Below are 26,131 nucleotides of genomic sequence, written 5' to 3' on the forward strand. Positions count from 1 at the left end.
AGGGCATCTGATAAAGGCAGCCCAGCACACACGGAGGCTTCCCCGGGGCCAGAATGGGGTCACCAGTGCAGGATGCTGGGCCCGGCTGGGGAGCTGCAGTGGGCCTGGCGACCCTGGTGGCCCTGACACCCTTTGCTCTCTCCTAGGGCATTTCCTACAAGGGAGAAGAAGGGATCATGGGCTTTCCAGGAACACGGGTAAGCCACGCTGCACTGTTTAAGTCCTTTTTCTAAGAGCATATGTTTGCAATACATGGTAATTATATTCATCTTGGGGAAATGTACACATGGGTAATGTGTCTTCATCATTTTGTAACCGCACCGGCTGTTTGGTTTGGTTTTGCTTTTTAAATAGCATTTCTTTGATGAGAACAGTTTTGTTCCTAGCAAAATGGAGCAGAAAGGACAGGGATTTCCTGTTGTCCCCAAAACGCCTGCACCCCACCCCGTGAGCCTCCCACTGTGGACGTCCCCCCACCGGGGCTCTGTGTCCCCTGTGGTCCACGCACCCAATCAACCGTCACCCACCCGGTCCTGGGGTTCTAACCGGCGCCCCCAGCGTGGAGGAGGCGGAGGTACTGCTCCTGCTCCTCGGCTCGCCCGGCCTCTGGTCCCTGAAGGCCTGAAGCGTCTTCAACACGGTTGACTGCTGGCTGCCCTAAGAGTCACCAAGAATGTCCCTGGACCGGGCCGGCCCTGAGGGCCAGGTGCCCCCTGCCCCTCTGCTGGCTCCCCCTGGCCCAGCGCAGCCCAGTGCAAGGTGTGGGCAGAGCCCTGGCAGGAGGGGGAGCCCGAGGGCCCCGTGACCTGTGAACGCCAGACCCCGCAGAGCCATGGTTTGGTCTCCACAGCAGGAAGGAGGGCGTCCTAACGCACGCCTCTTCTGTCCTGCTGTATGGTCCTGTGCTTTCTCCATTCCTCTTTACGGGTGGAAGTTCTGAGATGTATGAAATGCGGTTAAGATGATTTGTCTCCTGTGGAAAATGCACGTCCCAGGTGCCCTGGACAGCCCTCTTGGAGAGGGCGGCTTGCTCTTCGGATGGGGGCGGGCCGGGGCCGGCTTCCAAGGGGACCACTGTGCTCGCCTGCTGCTCTTCAGAATCCTCAGAGCGAACGAGGCGACGCCAGGCTGGCTGCTTCTGTGAGCTGTTAATTGTTTCTGTCTTCTGTTCCACCAGGGACCTCCTGGCCTAGATGGGGAGCGTGGATTCCCAGGACAGAAGGTAGGTGGTACGGGGCTCCGCTCGGGATGGCTGCCGGGTGGGGACCGGAAGCGTGGGACCCCTGCGCTTGCAGCGCACGAGGAGCCCTCCGCCCCGACCATCCGCACTCAGCCGGGCTCCCCAGGGCCTGTCCTCACCCCGCACTGGGCCTTGCACGGCCCTGTCACCGAGGCCACTCTTAGGGAGCTTCCTGCTGCCCCACACGTCCCCCTGCGTCATTTCACGTTCAGTGTAGCCCAGTTAATAATTTTCAGCACGTGTTCTGCGGGCGGATTTTGGGCTTTTCTAGAACAGAGTTTCAGGCGAAGGCTGCACTGTGAGTCTGGGTGCGCTGTGAGTGTCAGGGGACGGATGATGCTCTGCCTCCGCATTTGCTGCCTTCTCGGATTCCACCCTAACGCGAAGACGACCAGCCTCCCCGCTGCAGCCCAGCTCCCTCCCTGGAGTCCTTGAGCAGTCCTCGGGTGCAGCTTCAGATCTGGGGCCCCAGGAAGTGTGGCTCTGCGTGCACAGGAGTGATTGCATGCAGCTCCTCTGCCCCTCATCCTGCCCGCCCACCTTGGGGCAGCACCACACCCTTGTTCCTTCAGCAGCGCTTCAGGGCACAGGACTGAGCGCCAGCTTCACCCCAGCTCAGCCTGCCTCAGCCCTGTGTGAGAGCCAAGCCAAGGAGGCCTCGGTGAGAGGCGCTGAGCCCCAGGGCTTCCTGCCCCGTTGTCCGGGGCACCAGAGGACTTGCCCTCACGTGCCACTTCCACCCTCTGGAGGCTCTGGGCACAGCTGTTGGGCCCCAGGTTCTGGGTCTGAGCACACGCCATGCAGCGCAGCCCGATGGCTTCCTGGAAACTCGATGGTCTGATTCTCACCCCTGCCCCTGGACCCCAGATCTGACACCAGGCCTTGCCGTGGTGAACCACTTCCCATGCCATTCCCCGTGGCAGGAACACCCCAAGGTAGCACCCTGTCCACCCTGCGCCCAGCCAGAGACGGGGAGGTCAAATCCCAGCTGCTGAAGACAGTGCAAATGTCCTGAGGGGACAGAGGGCTGAGCAAGCCCTGCCTCAGAAGCATCCATCCGTGCCCGGCCCTTGGAGCAGTCAGAGCTGCTGCCAATCCTCCCAGTGCTCCAAGCTGGACTCATCCTGACAGCCAGCGGCCCTGCCTGCCTGCCTCCAAGGCATCTAGCTAACGTGCCTGCCCACCCTATCATCCCTGTACCTTCTGCACCGCACAAAGGAGTCCCTCGATTCGGGCCGGCTGAGCCCAGACTCTGAGAAAGACCAGGACGCCTGCAAGCCCTGGCTGTGTGCCTGTGGGAGCTGCTCGGGACTCCAGGAAGTGCATGGACCCGTGGCAGAGATCACACTCGGCGGGCGGCTGTGGCTGGGGACAGCAGTCGGCCCTGGTGGCCTTTGTGGTGGCTGTGGTTCTGGGCTGGGTCCTCAGCACCGTCCACCCCCTGCAGGCCGCCAGGGCTTCTTCGGGGCCAGGCCTCTCCTCCGTGGCTCCCAGGTTCTGCCCAGCCTGGTGCCTGCTCTGGGCCCAAGAGGAGTTGCAGACACAGCCCTGTGGGCCGCTCTCCGCCCGGAAGCAGAGGTTTCTGCGTCGCTCCCTCCCGCTGCCTCCCTGGTGACTTCCCAGTCCGGCTCCTTGAAAACCTAAAACTGGCTGCTTCTGGGTCTTCACCTCCACCTGTTATGAGAAAAAGACGCAGCGCCAACCACAAGCAGCCACCCTGGGTTCACCCACACCTCGTGGACTTCAGCTCCTGTGGAGTAACCCTACCAAGCACGCTTTGCAGCGTTGGCCCGCGCTGGCAGCGAGTTTGGGTGCCAGGCTGCACGTGGCCTTCACAGAGGGGACAAAGTCTGGGTTTCAGAAAGCTGTTGGGAGCTGTCAGACTCCTCAAGGTGCACTGCGTTCAGGGACCTTCTTTCACGAGAGGGCCAAGGGATTCTGAGCAAAACTAGTGAGAGATTTTAAAGGAAACAATTGCAAATTAAGAGTCCCTGATGCTCCTGTTTGGTGCTGAGTGGAAATTGTCAAAACCCATCTTGGAGAGGTTTTCACAGTGGGCCTGGGGCCAACACCTGGCCAGGGTCACTCGGGCCGCTAATGTGGGGCGTGGTGTTGTGACCTCAGAGTGACACACAGGAAGTGCCGGCTGCCTCCAGGAGCAGCTCTGGACAGACAGGACAGGTACACAGGCTCCACCGCTCCCAGAGGGGCCACCGAAGCCACCTCAGGCACTGGCAGCATCAGTGCTCCACTTTCTACAGCAAGAACAATAAAGAAGACACCGAAGACAAGAGGAGGAAACCACTGCAAACTGAAAGAGAAGTGAGACGCATCACAGCTAAATCCCTACTTGGGCTTTGGCTCCTGGTGTAAGCAAAGGAGCTTTAAAAAGCCATATTTTAGTCTAAAACAAGAAAATTGGGTGCCCTGGGCAGTAAGAGAGTTTGATGAACTGTTCTTAATTTTATCATAACTCTTTCAATAACACTGTCACAGTCCCTTCTCGAGGTTGTGTCAAGATAAATAAAATGTTTTGTCTCTGTTGCAGGGAAGCAAAGGCCGGGACGGCTACCAAGGCCCCGACGGACCCCAGGGATCCAAGGTGACCTGTGCCTCCGTCTTCTCCTCTGACGCGCCTGCCACCCCCGGGAAGGGACACCCACCCCACCAGCGCAGCGTGGTGCATAGCGCCACCCGGCCTGGGCAGAGGAGCCGGGCAGCGGCTGACTGGCTGCGTGCTGTTGGGGTCCCTGGGCGCACAGGGACCGGCAGGCTGTGGGCTCTGCAGCCACAGGGCGGGAAGTGTCCTGGGTATCCAGGGGACCACCAAGCAGCTGTCTGCCACACTGCTGTCCACGTTCAGCCGCGGCTGTGGAAATGTGCATGTCAGAAGCCCCAACCATTCCCACGCTCTTCTGCTCTTTCTCCAGGGAGAACTAGGCGAACCCGGCCCCCCAGGACCCCCAGCCTACTCGCCTCACCCCTCCCTGGCCAAAGGTTTGTAGGAACAGCTCCCCTCCTGTGGGGCGCGGTGGCACACGCACGCTGCTTCTGTTGTGCACGGGGCCCGAAACCTTCTGGACTGGTTTTGCCGGGCAAAACTAAGGTGTCCCGAGGCGCTCTTTGGGGTCAGAGGCTGGAACACCCCTCCCTGGGGGTTTGGAAAGGTCCCGGGAGGCCCGGACCTGGCCCCTGGCACAGCACTGTGCACTCGAGGGAGCCCTGGGCCATCTAGAATGTCGCTCAGGACCCCACCCCACCCAGCCCGGTGGGCGCCCTGGGGATGTCTCTCCTCCCCCAGGACCTGGGTCCCTCCAAATCTGAAACTGCTAAGAAGGGGTGGGAGACTGGCTCTGCTTCACTTAGGGTTAGCAATGTTGGTAAAATGGAAATAAAATCCCCTTGAGGCTTTGGGTGCACGGCTTTGAAATTAATGCTGGTGATGCATCTCGTATACTTCTCAAAACTGTCCCAGAGGAGGACCTGGGATTCCTCCAGCTCCCCCCCTTTCCCCCACACTCTGCCTGGGCACTGAGTGGGGAGACAGAGGGCTTTAAAATGCATCTTTAGCCAGGTGTGGTGGCGCACCCCTGTCATCCCAGCACTCAGGAGGCTGAGGCAGGAGGATTGCCATGAGTTCGAGGCCACCCTGGACTACCTAGCAAGAGCCTGTCTCAAAAACAAAAACAAAAAATTTTTTTAAGTAGATTGCCTCTCTCTGGCACATGGATATGGCCATCTTTGCTTCTTGAGCACCTTTGGCTGCTGCAGAGCTGGTGTGTGGCGGAGTCACATTCCGAGGTCTGGAGTCCATGTCACGCTGAGAAAGAAGCTGGAGGGCTCCTGAGAGGGCCCTGTGTTGGGACAGGATCCCTGGGAACAGACAGCAACCCTGGTCCTAGCAGACACATGAGCAGGTGAGAGCGCCCCTCACAGCTCTCTTCCCATTCTCTGTGTTCCAGGTGTCAGAGGGGACCCAGGATTCCCGGGAGCTCACGGGGAGCCAGGAAGCAGGGGCGAGCCAGGAGACCCAGGCCTCCCAGGCCCACAAGGCCCCCCAGGCCTGCCCTCCGTGGACCAAGGTAATGCGCACGTCCTGCAGGGCTCAGAGGGCCAGTGCGATGGGCCGCAGGGTGGGGTGAGCTGGGCAGCCAGTGTCCTCAGTGGATGCTGCCCCAGGCCGAGTGGCAGAAGGAAAACAGGTCTTATCTGTGGGGTTTTGAGGGTGTGAAAGACAAAGCGCCCTCAGGCATGCACCCCAGCCTGACGGCCTCGGGGAGGTGGCAGGCAGTGCAGAGGCCGGGCCTCGAGGCGCTGGCTGGCCTGGGCCCCAGACCCAGCTGGCCTCACCTCCCCTGGACGCGACACCACACACCAGACACACGCGCTGTGACCCCTGCCGGCTTTCAGGTGACAGGACAGGCCGGCCCGGTGAGACAGGGCTCAAAGGCTTCACCGGAGACCGGGGCATCCCTGCACGCTACCCCGGCCCGCCCGGCGCTGACGGAAGGCCAGGCCCTCCAGGACCCCCTGGGCCTGCTGGACCCCCAGGACCCGATGGTGAGTGGGGATCAAGGGTGTTTGGAGTGCAGATGGCGCCCGCCGGCTGCATTTCACTTGGGCTTCTGTGCTGATCGGCTCTGAGCTTTCCAGGGGCTGTGGATGGGGCCTGGCGTGCTCCCTGGGTCCGCTTGGCAGGGCTGCAGGGCAAGCCCCAAGTTAGTGGCCGAGGGCAGGGTGCAGGGACCCTGATGCCCAGCAGCCAGCTGAGAGGCAGTGCTGCCCCCGGGGCCTCCTCAACGCCCCGTCTGGGCTGGTGTGCGAGCTGACACCGCCTTCCTGGTGCCCCTGTCATCGGCCGGGTGTCTTCTCTGGCACCAGGGGGTCCCCCCGCCCGCAGCCCCTGCTCATCTCAGCAGCACTTCTCAGCAGACTGGTTCTGTCTTGGGCCTTGGCCGCAGCCCAGCACACTGAAGGAGGGGCGGCTGCGCTCCTGTAATGAGAAGTGGGGCTGGCTCTGAGGCCAGGAAGCCTCAGAACTCGGCCAGCTGAGGGCGCCACCCGATCTGCAGCCCTGGGCCGCCCTAGGTGGTTCCTGGTTACCGTGGTACCGTGGCCGGTGGGGACAGGTGCGCACCCCAGCTTTGAGCTCAGCCTGTGCGGCCGTGCTTGGATGCTGTGAACTCCCTAACAAGAACGTCTCAGTCCTTCAGAGGCAGGGACAGGGCTGGGTGGGCACAGGCCTGCGCTCTTCCTGGCAACACTGACCAGGAGCCAGCAGGCTCTGCTTTTCCCGTGACCCTTCTGTGTCCTCTGGCATGGCTTCCACTCATCTCATTTGCTTCCTTGAAGAAGGCATTGTGTTTAGAAATAGACAGGGTGGGATTTCAGTTAAATTGAGTTCAAACATCCATGTTTAAGCTGCTTTTTGGAAGATACTTCTCCTTGCCGTCTCTAGCGGGAAATGGTCAGAGGTACTAGAAGTACATCGCTACACGTTTCTTCCACTAAAAGAATCGGCAGTCGCTTCCCTATTGCTATTTCGTACTCTACAGTCAATTTTTAACGTACTATTATGCTGCTTTCCCAATTTTCTTTCAACTAGAAAAACCATGTCCCATTTCCCTAGATCGTGAATTTGCCAAATAGTAGTTTGAGCAGCATTGGCTTTAACGTGTTCTGTCGTCCTATTTATTAATGTGACAAATGGCCAGGTTTCCATGAGCATTGTCTTTCCTAAGTAGTCTACTGATCTTCCTATTTTGGAACAGAATGTGTGTTGAAAATGAAAGCTTAAAAGTATGCTACTGGGGGCCGGGGATTTAGCTCAGTGGTTCCGGCGCTTGCCTTGCAAGTGCAAGGTCCTGAGTTCAATCAATCCCTAGTACCAAAAAAAAAAAATCTAAACATTCGGGCTGGGGATTTAGCTCAGTGGTTCTCCCGCCTGCCTGGCAACCGCAAGGGCCCAAGTTTGATCCCCGGTACCAAAAAAAAAAAAAAAAAAAGTATGCTACCGGGACAGAAAACTAACCTAGCCATTATCCCTGTAACTAAACTCCATTTGATAAAGACAAAAACATGTACCATCTCGATTTATAAACCCTGCCTAGTAAATCTGTGATTTACTAACCTAAGTCAACTGCAAGCAGTGTCACTTATTTCTGATCTATATTATGACTTGTGAGCGAATTTATAAAATAGATGGAATGGTACCGGATGAAGTTTATCGACCACAAATGTGTAAAGTGCGCACATTAAGTCCTCACATGCTCGTGTGTATATCTGCGTTTCTCTCAGCCTATGAGATCTCCCCTCTTCTAGCAGCCTCTTGGGCGAAAGGCGGCCGCCTGACTCCTCATACGGGGTGTGTGCAGCCGTAATTACCGGCCGGGGTCTCGACTCCCACAGAGCTCAGCCTTTTCCGGACAGAAATGCTGGATTCTCCTTGACTGCTCCCCATCCTGTTCTTCCTCTTGCTGCTGCCGGAAACCAGAATCCCTAGTCTTCCGCGGTTCCGGGGCAGCCAGGCCCTGAAGTCTCCTTTCTTCCCGGGTGAAATGCTGTGCTTTCTCCCGCTCCCACCGGCCAGGTCGCGGGTCGAGCGGCCGCTGGAAAGGTCAGCGCTGCTCGTGTTGTCCTGGTCTTGGGCTCTTCGTGCAAGTCGCGTGGAGGACGCGGAAGCAGCCGCCTTCTGTAGTGTTCGCTTGAAATGATGAATGAATTAAAGGGAAGAGCCAGGGCGCAGGGAGACACACGACATCCACCGACCCCGAGCTGGCGTCCACGTCTGGGTCCCAATGTCTGGAGACACCAGAAGACATGGGGCGGTGCTCCTCCGTCCTCCCCAAGGAGCCCGCAGACCTCCCGTTCCCAAGCGCGGCGCAGTCTTTAAATCCGGCTTCGCTTCTCCGCTCCTCCGCACAGCTACGCCCCACTCCCACCAGAGCAGGCCTCGGGCTTTCATGCATGGCTTTTGTGCGCTCACTGGAGCCACAGCGCTGCTGGCTGTGGCCGGGCGAGCGGACTGCGTGACCGGTGGCCGCCACCAGAGGGCACTGCTCCCCAAGGTCGCCGTCCCCAGACTCCCGGGAGCCAGCTGGTCCTCGGAGGGGAGGGGGCTCCGGGCCCAGTGAGGCCAGAGCCTGGCCCTGGGAGTCACAGGGACCCAGGTGAATGACACCAAACCCGTGTGCGCAAGAGCCTGTGTGCACACGCGGGGGTGAGAGAGCGCGTGGGCAGGAGTGGAGGACAAGTGCGGAGCGGGCTGCACCTGCGGCTGTGACTGCGGGGCGCGCTCACTGGGCCGGGCTGCTTGCGTCCCCTCCACCCACCAGCCTGCAGGCTTCGGGGTTTCTGGGTCGCTGGGGGACTGCGGGCTCGGGCGACACACTGAAGCCTGTCCCGTGCGTCTCTTTAGGCTTCCTGTTCGGCCTCAAAGGAGCACAGGGGAGCCGGGGCTACGCCGGGCTTCCGGGCACCCCGGGGGTGAATGGACAGAAAGGACGCAAAGGTGAGGAGCCGCCAGAGGTGGGGAGCGGGGAAGTGGCACCCCAGTACCTGTCAGCACCCCAACCCCAGGTCCAGTGTTTGCTGAGTGTCCCCTTGAGACCACAGGTGGGAGATTGCACCCCTGATCCCACGGGGCAGACGGCTCAGTCAAAACACAGTCGCGAAAAACACTGTGTAGGATGAACTGGCGCACACCTGTCTTCCCTGCACTCGGGAGGCTGAGGCAGGAGGGTGGCCGTGATTTCGAGGCCAGCCTGGGCCGCACAGCGAGACCTTGCCTGTGTTCTCCCACTGCACCCCGAGCCCTTCTAACAGACATGCCTTCTCCCTCATCCACAGGTGACCCTGGGAACTGCAAATGTGCCGAAAGCGATCAGTTCCCCGGGGGGCTTCCAGGACTGCCAGGTCTCAAGGGTTTCCCAGGTGCCAATGGGAAGCCAGGCTGGAAAGGGGAGCCGGGAGACCCCGGCCAGCACGGCATCCCTGGGTTCCCAGGGTTCAAGGTGAGAAATCAGCCCCCCCGGGTGGCCGGCTTTAGTAGGAAGCCGACAGGAGCTGAGGCGCCAGGCTGGCGCATTTCCAGAAGCCAGCAGGGTCTGGTGCACTGCGATCTGAGCACTCTGGTAGGCAGAGGCAGGAGGATCGCAAGTTCCAGCCCAGTCTGGGCAACTTAGCAAGACCCTGTCTCAAAATAAAAATTAAAAAGGCTGGGGATGCAGCTTAGTGCAAAGGCCCTGGTTCAATCCCCGGTACCCCAAAAGGCCACAGGTGAAAGTCAGACCAGGTTAGCACCCGACCCCGATGCACCACTCCCGGTGTGACCACATCAATGCAGAATGTGGGTGCCGTGTCAGAGTGAGTCAGCACCACAAGCGGCCGCTGTCCACTCCATGGGACAGCGCGCACCAGAGGGCTCCACGGACCCGCGGTGCTGAGTGGGCGTGGGGCCTCTTTTTCTCATGACGAAAATGTTCTACAGTTGGTAAAAATCACTGAATTTTATCCTTTCAGTCGGTGGATTGTGTGGTCTGTGAGTTATATCTCAAAAAACAGCCTGCTAGCTTTTTTAAGGTTAACTGTGAACATCTAGCGAAGGCTCCCTTCACCCATTGGAGAGTGATCCCTGAGTCCACCGTGAGGCCACTTGGAGGGAAGGTGGAGTTTCCTGTGGTCCTGAGCAGATCGGCAGGGGGCCAGGGCTCCTCCGGGCCTGCGGCCAAGGCCACGGGCGATCCTTCTCCCAGGGCGGCTCTCTCTCACTCACAGAGCTTCCCAAGCCCCAGATGTGGCAAAGAAACTATACTTTGTTATTTTTAACCTCAAAGGAGAACCGTGGGAGATATCTAAAGAGAAGCCTGTTGTGTTATATATTCAGCAATAAAGAAAGAAATTTCTCAGGCCCCTTAGCCAGGGCCATCCTGGCGAACTGACTCAGAGCTGTGGCCACACACAGCTGTGAAGCCAGGACTCCACCGGCTCGGGGCTGGGGGCAGTGAGACCCGCAGCACCCCGCTGCCGGTCCCGGGTTTCCCCAAAGAACAAGTGGGAAAATGCAACTGAGAGTAGTAGGTGCTCTGCTCTAGCGTCCTTTAAAACCCATACCGCCTCCACATCCCGGCTGTCCAAGCCATACAGGTTGCTCAGGTTTGCAGAAAAAGTTCAGTGTGGCGAGGACCCTGGCAATGTCACAGCGACAGCTGCCTCCTCCCAGGGGCTGGAAGGGTCCTGGGTTGGTGCCACAGCCGCCCAGGTGCACCTGTGCCAAACACACCTTCGGGCTCTGCCGGCCCCGCCTGCATGTCGTCTAGCACTTGACTGTGTGCATCTGGCTACCCCACTGCAGTAGCAATGCCTGATTTTTGTGTAACTGTGGATTGTTCATTTGTTTATTTTTAATATTTGTGCTGCTACTGAGGGAAATGTAGGAATCGATCCATAAGTTTGTCCGCCCGTCCACCGACCCAGGGAGTGTTTATTGGGCACAGTCTGTGTTCGAGACACCGCCCTAGATACTGAGAGGTCGCCTTTTTCGAAAAGACCCAAATCAATAAATCAGGCAGGTGTGGAATTCCTTGGGAGGCGAGGACTGGCACTTGCACTCGCGTGTGACATTCCATTCCTCACGCCCACACTGCCCGCTCCGCTCCCGCGGGGGTTTCTCAGTCAGCTCAGACCAGCGCCTCGCAGATATGACAGCCCCACGCACCAGCTGCTCGCGGGTTTGAACACCTGAACTTCAAACGCCCCGCAATAGCTCCTTTCTAACACGTTTTCCCTAACCGTGACATCACTCTGTGCAGGAAAGTGTCGGTTAATGCTGCTCACTATTCTCCGTAGTAAATGCTCAAGAGCTTGATCCTGTACTGTCTCAAGGGGCGCCTTACCTGCTCGGATTCTCAGTCACTGGAGTTAAGAGTTAAGCCACCTCGTGCTTCAGCTCAGTGCTTCTCCAAATCCCAGGGGAACTGTGAAACGTAGGTCACAATTCACTGCTGGGACGGCCAGGGATGTGGCTCAGTGGCACTGCGCCTGCCTAGCAAGTGCAAGGCCCTGAGTCTGATCCCCAGTACCAAAAACAAAAAACCAACTGAGTGCTCAGGTGGGGTCAGGCCCCTGCCTCTCGCCCCACCAAGCGATGTAGAGTGCTGTCCAGGCATTGCATTCGCACCAGTGAGCCTCTGGCACTACTTCTGCTACGTGGTAATCATTTACATTTTAAAGATAACTGAAAACCTAGCTCCCCAGTCCCCCAGCCTCCGCTCCAGGGCCTGGCCCTCCTGGGGCTCGCGCCCACTTGCAGGACAGCATCTCTGCCATTGCGGCGAGTTCTCTGGGCCCGTGCTGGCTCAGTGACGGCACCCACACTGCAGGAGCTGCGGGCTCCTCCTGTTCTCGGTGTCCTGACGGCTGGAGGAGCCCCAGCATGTGCTTACTTGCCTCCACAGGGAGCCCCTGGCAGCATCGGGGCACCGGGACCCAAGGGAGCGAAAGGCGACTCCAGGACTGTCACCACCAAAGGTGGGTTCTTGGTGGCCAGGCCCCTGGCCCCTGGCCTCCCTTGGACCACGATGAGTGGATTCACCCACAACTCCTTTCCCAGGTGAGCGGGGACAGCCTGGCATCCCTGGCGTGCACGGGATGAAAGGTGACGACGGGATCCCAGGCCGAGACGGCCTTGACGGCTTCCCTGGCCTCCCCGGGCCCCCCGTGAGTACCCTCCAGGGGCAGGGCGCATCCAGCCCTCACCTCCTGGTCCCTCTGCAGTGTTGGGCTTGGCACTAAAGCCCCCAAGTGCAGCACAGGGAGGTTTTGGCTTAAGGGAAGAGTGGAACTGAGCAGTCACAGTGTCCAGGAGTCTACTGTAACTACACACAGCACAGCTGTGTGCAGACTGGCCAGCTGGCACAGGTGGCTCTGTGACCCGCTTCTGAAGAAGGCCTGTCTGAGCCAGGTGTGTCAGGGCACACCCGAAACCCCAGATGTCATGCTGGGGAGGCTGAAGCAGGAGGATTTAGGGTTGGAGGCCAGCCTGGGCGACTTAGTGAGACACTGCCACTAAACAGAGTGTACACAGGACTGGGGCTGGGGATTAGAGGCAGGCCTTGTCTCCACGGGAGAGCTGGTAGGGGCCGGGGTCGCTCGACCCACAGCATGGAATTGGGGGCGGGGGAGTCGGGCCACCTGTGACGTTTGTCTTTATTTTGAGCTAACCTGGATTTTCGCACAGGGTGATGGCATCAGAGGCCCCCCAGGAGACTCTGGTCCCCCAGGAGCACCCGGAACCAAGGGCCCCCCGGGAGAGGTGGGCCCTCCGGGCCTGGGCATGCTGGGCCGCGAGGGCGAGCAGGGTTTCCCAGGAGACGTGGGGCTACCCGGGTCCCCAGGCTTCCCCGGCCCTCCCGGCGCCCCTGGCAGCCCCGGAGAGCTAGGTAAGACGCAGCGGCCCTGGTCTTGGGGCGCGGCCTGGCCAGACCCCTCCCTCTGCTCCTCTGCCATGCGAGTCCTGAGGGGTCTGCGAGGACACGGCTGCCCCTGCAGCTCCAGGGCTTCCTGGGCCGGCCCCTGCCCTCCTGGGCACGGCTCGGAGGCCCACGCCCCTCACACTCAGACACGCGCTCCCTCACACCTGTGCACACCCGGGATGGGCGTCCTCCTCTCGGTTCCGGTCCTCACTCTCCTGGTGTCTCCTCAGACTGTGAAACAGGCGTGAAGAGCCCCACCGGGGGTGACACACAGGAGCCCGTGCAGCCAGGTACGTGGGAAGAGGTGGCCGGGGCAGGAATGGTCGCCTGCCCGGACTGGGCCGAGCGTGGGCTTCTGCTCAGAGCCGAGGGACGGGCCAGACCCTGAGTCCCCGTCACCAAGCGGTGCCAGAGGACAGCACATGGCACCGCTCTGGGTGCTGGCGGGAGCCCGGCGGGGCACTCAGGACATGGGTGGGCCCAGGGCTCCCCCGAAGCCACACGGAGATGGCGGCAGGCGCTCCATGTTCATGGGGTGAGGTTGAGGACCCTGGCCGGGGTGGGCCGGGAAGGAGGACCGGGGGGCTTGGGGGTCCTCACCAAGGCACAGCGGCAGGAAGTGACAGCAGGGGACCTCGTGGGTGTGGCCAGTGGGGTTTGCATAGCCCAGGTGCTCAGACCCTTGGGCGAGGTTCCCAGGGCAGTGGACACAGAGGTGCGGCCCCGGGGGAAGGTCAGGCTGGGCCGTGGGTGTGCAGGGCACAGGGCGAGGGACCCAGGCAGGGTGGCTACACTGCCATCAGGAGGCTGCCCGGCTCCAACACTGCACGGGAAGCCTTCCCCTCTCCTCCCCGGCATCCACAGAGCTTGCAGAGTGGCTCACAGATGCTATTCCCTGCGAGGAGAGCGAGCCGGTAGGGACAGGGGTGTGGACGAGTCCTCTCGAGGGACACCCTTCCTCCAGAAGGGTGGAGGCTCCCGGTCGGACCCCACAAGCTTGGGCCCCCAGGAGGAAGACAGGAGGGACGGCTAGCACCTCCCAGTGTGGCCGCTCCGCCAGGCCACAGGGAGAAGCCCAAGGTGGGCATGGGGGCGCACACCTGTCATCCCAGCACTCGAGAGGCTGAGGCAGGAGGCTTTCCCTGAGTTCAAGGCCAGCCTGGGCTACATAGTGAGTTGAAGGCCAGCTTGGAATACATAGTACTGGAGACCCCTGCAGTTAGGGTCCAGTATCCTGCCCAGTATACAATGCAGGCCTGAGAAATAAAACTAAAAGGCAGAACCAGAAGAGAGAAAGCAGGGGCCAGGAGGACCAATGCTGGTGCAACTGAAAAGGGCATTGGCCAGTCCCAGGCCCTGATTGATTGGGGGGGGGGGCAGGTACCGGGGATCGAACTCAGGTCCTTGAGCTTGAGAGGCAGGCGGTGGAACCACTGAGCTAAATCCCTGGCCCACTGATTGATTTTTATTGGCAATCAATTGGGGTAAAGGCAAGCTATGTGCAAGGGCAGGACTACATGCGGTTGCTATGGAAATTAATGTAAGCAAGGCTCATAAAGCACAAGACAAATCATCCTCGAATTAGGAACAGAACAGACAAAATATAGGGTTGTTACCAGAACACTGTGCTTCTAGTCAGAAGGTTTTAGTTGTGGGAACGGAATTTGGGTGCGAGTTACTCTGACCTCGGCACACAGGCTTCGGCCAGACTCGCTTCTATAAACAAGTCAATCGTGGGGTTAACGCTTCCCAGCCTGCCTTGGGCATGATCAATATTGCGGTCCCCTGCACACAGGAAGACCCTGTCTCAAAAGAAAGAGTCCAAGGAGTTCCCTCTGCAGTCACAGGAGTGTCCGCTGAAAGGCATTTCCGGGTCCCAGGACACGTCCACAGGGGCCGCCGGTGCATTCGGGCTGTGGCTGTGTCCTTGTGCGGATAGCAGCAGGTGTCACTACCACACCTGTCTGCCTCTGACGTGCTGGCTTCTTGGCATCTTATGCTAATATTTGATTTCATGACACAAAAAAATGTTTATTTCCATCAGACCCAAGATGAATTAAATCATGGGGCCACTGGTCACCCAGCACTGGCCACTTCCCTGCCTCCTCTGAGCTCCTCCCTCCTCTCCCCAGGTTGCACTGGAGGCCCCAAGGGATCGCCTGGCCTGCCTGGCCCCCCTGGGCCCCCAGGTAATGTGCTGCCCGGACCCTGGACTAGGCGGGATTCTAGCGTCCCAAACCCCCAGCCCAACTCTGACCCTCCCTGGGGAGGAACGTGTGTGGGGGCCCCAAGCTGCACCCCCAGCTGAACGGGAGGCTTCTGCTGGCACCTGGAGAGAATTGCTCTGAGCCTGAGGTGCCACACTGGTGGTGCATCCCACCCGGCCTCGAGGGACCAACTGGCTTGGTGTCTTTTTGGTATCCAGGTGACAAAGGCCCCAGAGGGACCCCAGGATTCCTGGGAGTGGATGGACCACCGGGGCTCAAGGGCTTCCCTGGAGACCCTGGCCGAGAAGGATTCCCAGGACCCCCAGGTGGGCAGGGCAGGGAAGGGCCGGTGGGTGGCGCTGGTGTCTCCGGGCTCGGAATGTGACCACGAGGACCTGAGGCTGAGGTGCCACCCTGTTTCCTTTTAGGGTTCATGGGACCCCGAGGATCCAAGGGTGCTGTGGGCCTGCCCGGCCCCGATGGACTCCAGGGCACCAGTGGCCTGCCAGGCCCTGCGGGGCCCCCTGGGGACAGGGGCATTCCCGGAGAGGTTCTGGGGGCCCAGCCCGGGCCCCGAGGAGACACCGGGCTGCCTGGACACCCCGGGCGAAAAGGCCTCCCCGGAGAGCAAGGAGCCCCTGGATTCCGAGGTGAGCCACACAGTGGGTGGGGGTGACCCCGCCAAGGCCTGGGTCATCCTGGGGAATCTGGTGAGAGGCGACTGAGTGTCCCTGTGAGGTCGCCTCCTGCAGCCAGTCCAGGTCAGCCTCGAGGCCTCCGCGGCCCAGGCCTGTGCTCTGCTGCCCCAGCTGCACCAGCCTTGCTGTCCCCGAGGCCTGCATAGGTGCAGGAGCATCAGGCCCGGCCACAATGGGCACAGGCCGCGGGGAGACGGCAGTGGTCCCAAGTGCAGCTCCGGGACTGGAGTCAAGACCAAGCGCTGCAGAAGGCCCTAATGTGCACGCTGCCCCCAGGCGCTGGGCCAAGTAGCAAACACTGCGCGCTGGCTCTGAGCGGCTGCGGGCCATGCCCTGCGAGCCCGGCCCAGCCCTGATGCACCGCATTGGTGGCCGTTTCTCGTTTCTCGGGGCTGGCTCTGTTTCAGTCCCCCGGCCCGCCCCAGCCAGGGCTTCTGGGTGGTGCAGACCACCTGTCCCTCCCCGGGCTCCGCACCAGAGTCACCAGTGTCCTCATAGCAGGACCACAGGCGAGTGCATCCTGGGCCGTGATGGGCGGCCAGGAGCCCGAGGAGCTCAGGAGCAGACATGACGTTGAGGCGAGTCTGTCGGTGTCCCTGCGAGGCAAGGAGGCAGTGACACAGGGCTGATGGGCTCCCCGTGGGGGCACAAGGCAGAGAGGGACTCACGCGCGTATGTGACACACGCATGCACACACACACCCGCTCACAGCAGCACTGGTCCAGCAGCACCTGGCCGGCCTGGGCTCCGCTGCAGGGACACACACGAGCACACTCACACTCACACACTCCACACCCATGCACACGAGCGCAACATATGCCTGCAGATGTTACAGTTCTGCACGTGAGAGACAAAGCGTTTGACCAGCAAAAGTAAAAACAGCTGCGCTCCAAGATGAGAAGGTGCATGCCGCGAGTGTCCCCCCGAGGACGTGTAGGGTCTGTCACAAACATCTCAGGGTCCCCAGAGGGACGCGAGCAAAGAGTAGAGACGGCACCAAAGAGCAGAAAGGGGAAGGGATGGTGCTCGTGGGACGCGCGAGGGCCAGCACAGCCCCTGAGCCACCCCTCCACCGCCGGCCAGGTCTCTGGTGTGGCCTGAGTTTGCAGCTCCGCGCCGGGGCAGTCGCTAGAAAACTGATGCAGAGACTGAAGCCAGGCCGACGAGGGGAGGGTCCCAGCTGGGCGGAGGTGGGGAGGGTCCCTTCCGGGCCGCCTGCCTAGGCGCAGCACAGTCTGTGCACCAAGCCGACCTAGGGACGCAGCGGCAGAATGGGCGAACCACGCCCACAGCGGAATCTTATTCGCAGAGCCTGGGAAATGTTTGCAGAGAACAGATTGAAATGTGAAACATTTGTGGGACTAGAAAAGGCGGAAGGAGACTGGCCAGAATGCAGCACTCTGGAGCTGAGGCTGCGGAGGGGCTGTGGCTTTGACCCCGGCTCCTCTTCGTGTTTCCAGACTCTGGAACCCGGAACCCAGAGCCTCTCTGCAGGCTGCCCGCACCGGCAGACCTGGCCTTACCACTGTCTTCCCCTTCCCACAGGGAGCCAGGGGATGCCCGGAATGCCAGGGCCCAAGGGCCAGCTGGGCTTCCCAGGACCCTCGGGCCTCCCGGGACTGCCCGGACGTGCAGGACAGCATGGATTCCCAGGAGCTCCTGGCCCAGAGGGGCCCTTGGGGCTGCCTGGTGTCTCAGGCAGTGAAGGTAGGAGCCCCGGGTTCCGAACACAGGACGTGTATTTTGCCAAGGAGAATTTAAACAGCTGAGAAACAGGCTCCTCTTTTGTACTTGTGCATATACTGGGGATCTAGGGAAGGTTTTATGAGAGACAGAAAAATAATAGAAATTCCCGCTGCAAAAGTTCAGACCCCTGGTCCACTCTGGAGAGGGGAGGTGGAGGAGTCGGCACTGGGGAAGCCAGCATGCACCGTGCATTTTGTGCACCAGGAAGTACTGCCCAGGCTGGTCTGGGGCTCCCCCTCAGATGTAGAAAGCACTGAATGCCGAGCTAAGGGTTAGGGGCAACCGAGGCAAAGACAGCCAGTGGTGGCTTTTAACAGAGAAGGGCAGACAGGTTTCGGGAAGCAGTGGGAGGCTGCCTGTGGGGTCTGGTGTGAGAGGCAGCGAGGGTGACCAGGCGGGGTAGGAGGCAGGAAGAGGCAGGAAGAGGCAAGAAGAGGCAGGTGGGGCCAGGGGCTCCAGAGATCTCGTCCCTGCCCAACCCCCGCCCACCGCACGGCTCTGCCTGGCCCCAGCGGCTCCGAGCTCCGAGATCGCCCCCGAGAGGAGCGTCCCTCTGGGGTCCGGCCTCGGGCCCTGGGAGGCTCACGTCACCCGAGTTTGCTTCCCGCCCTGACAGGTCTGCCTGGAGACAGGGGGGACCCTGGCGACACGGGCACCCCCGGCCCTGTGGGCATGAAAGGTCTCGCTGGGGACAGAGGTGACACCGGCCTGGTGGGCGACCAGGGCCGCCCAGGGGACCCCGGGTTTAAAGGGATGGACGGGATGCCGGGGATCCCCGGGCTGAAAGGTGAGCACTGTGTGGAGGGGCAGAGGCTGCCTTGGCCTCCCTCAGGCCTGTCCCCTGTCCCTGTCCCCTGTCCCTGTCCCTGTCCCCTGTCCCCGTCCCCTGTCCCCTGTCCCTGTCCCCGTCCCTGTCCCTGTCCCCTGTCCCTGTCCCAGTCCCTGTCCCTGTCCCCTGTCCCTGTCCCTGTCTCTGTCCCTGTCCCAGTCCCCGTCCCCTGTCCCCCGTCCCCGTCCCTGTCCCCTGTCCCCGTCCCCTGTCCCTGTCCCTGTCCCTGTCCCCTGTCCCCTGTCCCTGTCCCCTGTCCCTGTCCCCTGTCCCCTGTCCCAGTCCCTGTCCCTGTCCCAGTCCCTGTCCCTGTCCCCTGTCCCTGTCCCCTGTCCCTGTCCCTGTCCCCTGTCCCTGTCCCCTGTCCCCTGTCCCCTGTCCCTGTCCCCTGTCCCCTGTCCCAGTCCCCTGTCCCCTGTCCCTGTCCCCTGTCCCCAGTCCCTGTCCCCGTCCCAGTCCCCGTCCCTGTCCCCTGTCCCTGTCCCCTGTCCCTGTCCCCTGTCCCCTGTCCCTGTCCCTGTCCCTGTCCCCTGTCCCTGTCCCCTGTCCCCTGTCCCCTGTCCCTGTCCCGTGTCCCTGTCCCCTGTCCCCTCTCCCCTGTCCCTGTCCCTATCCCCGTCCCCTGTCCCCTGTCCCCTGTCCCCTGTCCCCTGTCCCTGTCCCGTGTCCCTGTCCCCTGTCCCTGTCCCCTGTCCCCGTCCCCTGTCCCCTGTCCCCTGTCCCTGTCCCAGTCCCTGTCCCTGTCCCTGTCCCCTGTCCCTGTCCCCTGTCCCCTGTCCCCTGTCCCTGTCCCTGTCCCTGTCCCTGTCCCTGTCCCCGTCCCCTGTCCCCGTCCCCTGTCCCCTGTCCCCTGTCCCCGTCCCCTGTCCCTGTCCCTGTCCCCTGTCCCCTGTCCCCGTCCCCTGTCCCCTGTCCCCTGTCCCCTGTCCCCTGTCCCTGTCCCCTGTCCCCTGTCCCCTGTCCCTGTCCCTGTCCCCTGTCCCCGTCCCCTGTCCCCTGTCCCCTGTCCCCGTCCCCTGTCCCCGTCCCCTGTCCCCTGTCCCCTGTCCCCTGTCCCCTGTCCCTGTCCCTGTCCCCTGTCCCTGTCCCCTGTCCCCTGTCCCTGTCCCCTGTCCCTGTCCCCTGTCCCTCTCACTGCCTCTCCCCCTCCCCTCTCCTCCCCAGGGGACAGAGGCTCGCCAGGCATGCAGGGCTTCCAGGGCATGATCGGGCTTCGGGGCCAGCCCGGGACCCCAGGCACCAAAGGCCAGGCTGGGTTTTTCGGGCTGCCCGGGCCAAAGGGCCCCGCCGGTCAGCGCGGAGGGAAAGGTACGTGCTGCGAGATGTGGGGTGCTCCCCGCCCACAGGGATGCCAAACCAGGTGGGAGGAAACCGGCAGGCAGAACTGGATGCTCAGCAGCAGAGAGCCGGGCCTGACAGGGAGCTCAGGCTGCATTTTCTTAGCTCGGTTCGCAGTGCGCGGCGGCCGCAGTCCTCCAGGGACCTGCACAGAGCAGAGCATGGCTTCATTCTTCCTGCGGTCCCTAGATCCGTTTCCTATCATCTATCTTTTATTTCCTCTTTAACTTACTTCTAATTTGGGCTTCTCATATAAGAGAAAACATGCCACATTTAAGCCTGTGTGCCTTATTTCACTTAGCATTATGGCCTTAGAGTGGCCATAGTCCCTCCAGTTTATCCTTCTTTGTGGCAGAGTAGTACTCCTTTGTGTGTAAATGCATTTTCTTTATCCATCCATCTGGACATAGAGGCCCCTCCCAAGACTGAGCTATTAGGGACTATGCTGCTGTAAATGTGGGTGTGCGGGGGTTACTGTAATGCGATGGGACAAGAAGAGCAACAAGGCCTGGAAACGTACCCCATGGCTGGCACAGCCAGTGGAGGGGAGGCAGAAGGGTGCCCAGAGAGTCTCCAGAGGGCCCAGGACCCCAGCAGGGGCAGGTGCAGTGCCCACGGCACCACACCCAGAGCCAACTGGCTCACCCTGACCGCTCGGGCATCCGGGCCCTGGGCGCCCGGTCTGGGCCACGTGGTCAGCGCCTCTGGCGGGGAGCAGCGGAGACGGAGAGGAGGCCTGCTCTGCCCTTGTCCTGCAGGCTGAGGTCACAGGAAGTGACAGCCTCTGCTTCCTTCCAGGGAACCGTGGGGAGCCTGGCCCCCCGGGGCCCCCTCCTGCCATCATGCCAGGGATGAAGTTCATCAAGGGCGAGAAGGGTGACGAAGGGCCCATGGGGCTGAAGGGGCACCTGGGCTTGAAAGGTGAGGTTCACTGTGCCCCAGCCCCGCCAGGCCTGGGTTCCACACGAGGGGAGCCCCGCGCTCCTGTCCTACAAGGGCCGGCGCTGGGGCGGCAGGCAGAGCCCACACTGCAGGGCACAGGGAGGGCATGGTTCCCCGACACGCTCATCTCCCCGCAGGCCTGCAAGGCATGCCAGGTGTCCCAGGACAGGCGGGTGTCCCAGGGCTGCCCGGAAGGCCTGGCCACATCAAAGGCATCAAAGGGGACATCGGTGTGCCCGGCTCGCCTGGCCTGCCCGGCTTCCCCGGGGTGACCGGTCCACCTGGAGTCATTGGGTTTCCGGGCTTCACAGGCTCACGGGTGAGTATGGGGCAGGCAAGGCTGCTCCACGGGCTCCTCTGCACGGCCTGGCGTCCCCGGTGGCAACGGTGGCCGAGGGGCAGGAGCAGAGGCAGCTGCCCGGGCCATCCTGGACCACGCTGGCTCAGGGCCCTGGCCACCCTCACGGGCTTTGGTGAGGGAAGCGGGGTGGCTGCGTCTTCTCTCGGGGCCTGGAGGGAGCAAAGCGCAAGTCCCTGGGCAGCACCGACCTGTGGCGACCCAGCCTCAGATCTCTGCTAAGAGCGCGCAGTGAAGCGCAGGCACCCGCCAGTGCCCGTGGCTCACCGGCCTTCTAAGTGGCTTCCTGTGGCTTTGCAGGGCGACAAGGGCGCTCCAGGAAGCTCGGGCCTGTATGGCGATGATGGCCTGACCGGGGACTTCGGTGAGTGTTGGTGTCTCAGACAGGACAGCCGGGCCCCGAGGTGGTGTTGGACCCGTGGGTCCTCTGAAGCCTGGTTCATGTTAAGACTGGGGGCCGGGCATGCTGGTGCATGCCTGCCATGTCAGCACTCAGGAGGCTGAGGCAGGAGGATTGCTGCGAGCTGGAGGGCTGCATAGTGTTTTCAAGGCCAGCCCGAACTACATAGCGAGACCGTGTCTCAAAAAAACAAAACAAAACAAAGTGATCAGGGCACAGCAGAAGAAGCTAAAGCCACCGCCTTCCTACCCGGAGGCCTCTTCTCAGCCAGCTCTTCTTCGGGTGACAGGTGACATTGGGGACACGATCGATTTACCAGGAAGCCCAGGCCTGAAGGGAGAGCGTGGCATCGCGGGGACCCCAGGTACGCTGCACTCTCCATCCTGGCCCCAGCGCGGCCCCACCTGGCTCCCGTGTGCTGCCCACTGCGAGCCTGTGGGCACTGGGCTGAGGCCCCATGGCAGGGACTGAGGTCCTGAGCCTGAGCTCTCGCTGCCTGGGTGTCTGAGGGGTCACCGGGCGCCGTCCTGGGGCTGATGCTGGGGCCCGGGCCGGAGCAGAGTCGAGGCAGGAGCAGGTGCGGACATCCAGCGCCCGGGACACGGCCCCACTGGGGTCCCCAAGAGCCGCACAAGCTTGGAGCCTCCGCGGGGCACTGGGTGGGCACAACCCGAGCCTCCCGCTGTGTTTCAGGTCTGAAGGGATTCTTCGGGGAGAGAGGAGCCCACGGCGAGGTCGGCTTCCCTGGCATCACGGGCCTGGCCGGACCACAGGGCCAGCCTGGACTCAAAGGACAGACAGGTGAGCACCAGCCCTGCTCGCTCTGCACCCAACAGGCCTGGGGACCCTGCTCCTGCCATGCCCACTTATCCAGATCTGCCTGGAGGGGACCCAGGAAGAACAGTACAGCCACAGGCCGCACCCTGGACTACGGGCCATGCCCTGCCATGGTGTGGGGTCCTGGCGTGGGCTCATCTACCTGGCACCCACCTTGGTTAGGGAGCCACCCAGAGCCATCCGGGCTGTGCTGTGGCCACCATTGCCCCTCTGTGTACCCTGCACCTGGCTCAGGAGGGCAACTCTCAAACACTGCTCCATGGTCCTGCACACTGGGGTCTACATGACAGGGTGAGAATAAAAAACCACACAGCACTCTGGAGACTGACACAGGAGGGCCTCAGGTTCAAGCCCAGCCAGGATAACTTAGCAACTTAGCAAGACCCTGTCTCAAAACAAAAAAATAAAAAGGTCTGGGGATGCAGCTCAGTGCAAAGTCTTGGGTTCAATCCCCAGGCCACAACACACCACACACACACACACACACACACACACACACACACACACACACACACAGAGGCACTTCTATCTCCTTAGCAAGGCTGAGCTAACCCTGTTGAATTTCAGGGTGCCTGGGCCACAAGCTTTATTCTCCGGTCTGTGCGCCCTGAGCCAGTACCCTGTTTCCCTCTAGGCTTCCCGGGACTAACAGGGCTGCAGGGCCCCCAGGGAGACCCGGGGCAGATTGGATTCCCCGGAGAGAAAGGAGCCGACGGCTGGCCCGGTGTGCCAGGCTTGCCAGGTGAGAGGACCCCGCCATGGACCTGCACCATGCCGCCTAGGACAGTGCTCCATGCCTCCTCGGAATGAAGGCCGGGCCCCGTCAGCCCCAGACCTGCTGTGGCCAGCCACATACTGCCACCTCGTGCAGTGTCACAGGGTGTGGTGGCACAGGCCTGTAATCCCAGCTCTCAGGAGGCTGGGATTGAGGCAGGAGGACTGCAAATTGAAAGCCAGCCTGGGATATACAGTGAGACCCTGTCTCAAAAAAATAAGTAAAAATAAAAACCAGAAATGTTTATCCTCAGACATTTGGAGGGAATGGGAATAATGCTGGGCTATGTGCCAAGCAGGCTTTTAGAAATCACATATGGCAGGGCTGTAATCCCAGCACTGGGGAGGCTGAGGCAGGAGGATCACTGTGAGTTCGAGGCCCAGGCAGCAGCGCCTTGAAGGGGCGGAGTCCCGGTCAGGGACCGTGCTGGGCTGTCCCCAGGGGCCCAGCAGCAGCGCCCTCCCTCCCGTCTCCCTCGCAGGTTTCCCAGGGCTGCGTGGCATCGGCGGACTGCACGGCCTGCCGGGCCCCAAGGGCTTCACCGGCTCCCCAGGTAAGGGGGGCCCAGTGCGCCAGGGGTACAGGGGGCTCCTGTGCACTGCTTTCCTCCCACTCATAAGAGCTAGCCACGGTCAGTGAGGAGGAGTGTGCCAACACTGCCCAGGTCCTCACCGCGCGAGGGCTTTGCGCAGTCCTCGGTGGGGACGCAGGGCGGCTTGGGCCTCCCTGCATGTCTTCTCCCTCCCCTTTGAAAGAGCTTCTCCCAGGGCTGAGGATTTAGCTCAGTGGTTTCTCTGCCTGCTGCGCAAGCCCAAGGACCCGAGTTCAATCCCCGGTACCAAAAAAAAAAAAAAAAAAGAAAGAGCTTCTCCTGCTACTACCCTGTCTTTTGTTTTGCTCTTTATGTTTTTTTTAATTCTTCCACTGGTGCATTTTAGGTATACAGTACATTGGCATTTCTCGTTGGGAACTTGTACCTTCACATGACGCATCTTGGCTGTTCTGCTCTTTATTTACACTTTGGGTTTCTCATGGAGGAGAAACCCTGCGACACTGAGCTGCCTCTGATTGAGCTGGCCACCGTCACGGTCTCAGCTGCCTCCACTTCCCTACCAGTGCCTCAGGGCTTCTTCATGCAGAGTAGCTCAGATACCTTTAGCAGGAGAAAAACACACCCAAACCCTGCTGCTGTTATTCACACGCGCTCCAGATGCTGCTGTGGCCCAACGCTCACTCACCTCACACACGTGTGGTGTGCGCAAATTCACGCGCGCTGGCCCTCGGAAGGGCACTTCCGGTTCCGCGGTGCGTGGAGGAAGTTGTCCAAGACCAGCCTTGGGCAGGGAAGGCCCCAGCGCGCTGGGTTCTCAAAAGCCACCGAGCCCGGCACGGCGCAGCCTGGGACATCGGCTCGCGCCACTGCTTCCACGCATGTGCCCCTCTGGGGGCCCTCGCTCCCCTTGGATGAGTCCGGGCATTGCCGCTTCCCAAGCCGAGGCAGCTGAGTCCCCACACCAGTAAGTCACCACGGTTACTGTCCCTGCAGGCGCTGACATGCCCGGAGACCCAGGCTTCCCCGGCCCCTCTGGGGACAGGGGCGACCCCGGAGAGCCCAACACCTTCCCAGGCTCCACGGGCGCCCCTGGACAGAAGGGGGAGCAGGGAGCCCCAGGTGAGACCGTGTCCCGGGCTGCGTGTGCGGGGCTGGTGTCCAGGGTCGCTCACTGTCCCCCTCTAAACCACCTCCACCTCCGCGCCCAGGGTCTGAGGGGGCAGCCAGAGAGAGGGCGGCAGTGACAGTGCGACCACGGCAGCAGGGGCAGGGTCTGGGTGACGCGGTCCCTGAGCCTGGTTACGGGACCCTGGCAAGAGCAGTGCCGTGAGGACAACCCCAGCAGGCCCCTCGGCCTGCAGGCCGGTGTCCCCGGGTGGAAGGCGCTGCCAGAGGTCACCCCAGGTCGCTCCCCCTGGGCGACCCTGGGCCTGGGAGGTGGAAATGCGGGTGCTGGCACTAAGCACCGCCCTCCATCCACCAGGGGAGCGAGGCCCAGCCGGGAGACCCGGGATGCAAGGCTTCCCTGGCATCAGCCCCCCCTCCAACATCTCAGGGCTGCCGGGCGACGTGGGGTCACCGGGGATCTTCGGCCTGAAAGGTGAGCGGCGGATGAGGCTGTGCAGGGTCTTGGCCAAGCTGGCAGTGGCCCTCTGACCGGGTGGAACGCACTTCCGGCCCCACGGTGTCACTACGCGTCCCCTGTGGTTCCTTCGCTGCCCAACTCGGTCCCCAGGAAGCCCAGCATGGGATGTGTCCGTGACTCGTGTAGGACAGAAACGTGCAGTGGCTCCTCCTCCTCACTTAGCTGCTGGATTCAGTTCACACTTCCCAACCATAGCCGGGGAGGGAAGCAGCCCCAGTGTCCATCCACAGATGCAGGAATGAGCTAAAATGTGTCACATACAGCGGAATATTATGCAGCCTTCAAAAGGGAGGAAGCACTGACACACTCACTACAACACAGATGGGCCCTGCGGACAAGATGCTCAGGGAGATAAGGCAGTCACAGAAGACCAAATACTGCATGGTTCCACTCATGTGAGGTCCCTAGGGTGGTCAAATCCATACAGCAGGAAGTAGAATGCCCCAGAGTGACGGGCTGGGGGCATGCCAGGGTTAGTATTTAATGTGGACCGAGTGTTGGTCTAGGTCCCGGTCTCTAGGATGAATAAAAGTTCTGCAGATCCAGCCAGGTGTGGTGGTGCACACCTGCTACCCCAGCACTCAGGAGGCTGAGGCAGGAAGATCACCGTGAGTTCAAGGCCAGCCTGGACTGCATAGCAAGACCACGTTTCAAAAAAAAACCAGAATAAAGTCTGGAGACAGTGTGATGATTGCCAACAGTGGAATGTGCTAAATGCCACTGAACTGCGGACTTAAAGATGGCTGACATGGAAAACTTTAGGGCACCACAACTTTTGACAAAAAGATAAAGTCACTGAGGGACCCAAGGCTCCTAAGCGGTGACGTCCCAGCTGGGCGGCAGTGGGGCCCCAGGGCCCTGTCTGAACTCTGCTCTCTGTGACTGTCGCCCGCAGGTTACCAAGGCCCCCAGGGGCCCCCGGGGCCGGCCGCCCTGCAGGGAAGCAAAGGAGACGCTGGGAGCGGGGGAGCCCCAGGAGTCGTGGGCACCAAAGGCTGGATCGGGGACCAAGGGCCCCAGGGCCGGCCGGGTGTGTTCGGAGTCCCAGGAGAGAAAGGTAAGGGTGGCGCTGGCACCAGGGCGGAGCCGCAG

General features: G+C 61.3%; 1 protein-coding gene across 1 annotated transcript in view; it reads left to right on the forward strand.

Annotated features, from left to right (window-relative positions):
- Positions 1-26,131, forward strand: part of Col4a2 (collagen type IV alpha 2 chain) — a 117,599-nt gene that overhangs the window by 86,534 nt on the left and 4,934 nt on the right. The window contains exons 15-42 of the mRNA XM_087193120.1: positions 147-197; positions 1,178-1,222; positions 3,789-3,842; positions 4,171-4,237; positions 5,203-5,322; positions 5,651-5,800; positions 8,658-8,750; positions 9,089-9,252; positions 11,695-11,767; positions 11,850-11,956; positions 12,477-12,678; positions 12,942-13,001; positions 14,844-14,900; positions 15,137-15,244; positions 15,347-15,568; positions 17,162-17,323; positions 17,979-18,149; positions 19,356-19,499; positions 20,328-20,450; positions 20,609-20,790; positions 21,130-21,193; positions 21,519-21,593; positions 21,923-22,030; positions 22,701-22,808; positions 23,323-23,394; positions 24,388-24,513; positions 24,878-24,994; positions 25,935-26,096. Of these exons, the coding sequence (XP_087049246.1) occupies positions 147-197; positions 1,178-1,222; positions 3,789-3,842; positions 4,171-4,237; positions 5,203-5,322; positions 5,651-5,800; positions 8,658-8,750; positions 9,089-9,252; positions 11,695-11,767; positions 11,850-11,956; positions 12,477-12,678; positions 12,942-13,001; positions 14,844-14,900; positions 15,137-15,244; positions 15,347-15,568; positions 17,162-17,323; positions 17,979-18,149; positions 19,356-19,499; positions 20,328-20,450; positions 20,609-20,790; positions 21,130-21,193; positions 21,519-21,593; positions 21,923-22,030; positions 22,701-22,808; positions 23,323-23,394; positions 24,388-24,513; positions 24,878-24,994; positions 25,935-26,096 (3,187 nt within the window). The remainder of the gene's footprint in view (positions 1-146; positions 198-1,177; positions 1,223-3,788; positions 3,843-4,170; positions 4,238-5,202; positions 5,323-5,650; positions 5,801-8,657; positions 8,751-9,088; positions 9,253-11,694; positions 11,768-11,849; positions 11,957-12,476; positions 12,679-12,941; positions 13,002-14,843; positions 14,901-15,136; positions 15,245-15,346; positions 15,569-17,161; positions 17,324-17,978; positions 18,150-19,355; positions 19,500-20,327; positions 20,451-20,608; positions 20,791-21,129; positions 21,194-21,518; positions 21,594-21,922; positions 22,031-22,700; positions 22,809-23,322; positions 23,395-24,387; positions 24,514-24,877; positions 24,995-25,934; positions 26,097-26,131) is intronic.

Source organism: Heterocephalus glaber, unplaced genomic scaffold (assembly GCF_053883595.1).
Source record: "Heterocephalus glaber isolate CG9 unplaced genomic scaffold, H.glaber_assembly_v1.0 deba00001579, whole genome shotgun sequence".
Taxonomy (NCBI): Eukaryota; Metazoa; Chordata; class Mammalia; order Rodentia; family Bathyergidae; genus Heterocephalus; species Heterocephalus glaber.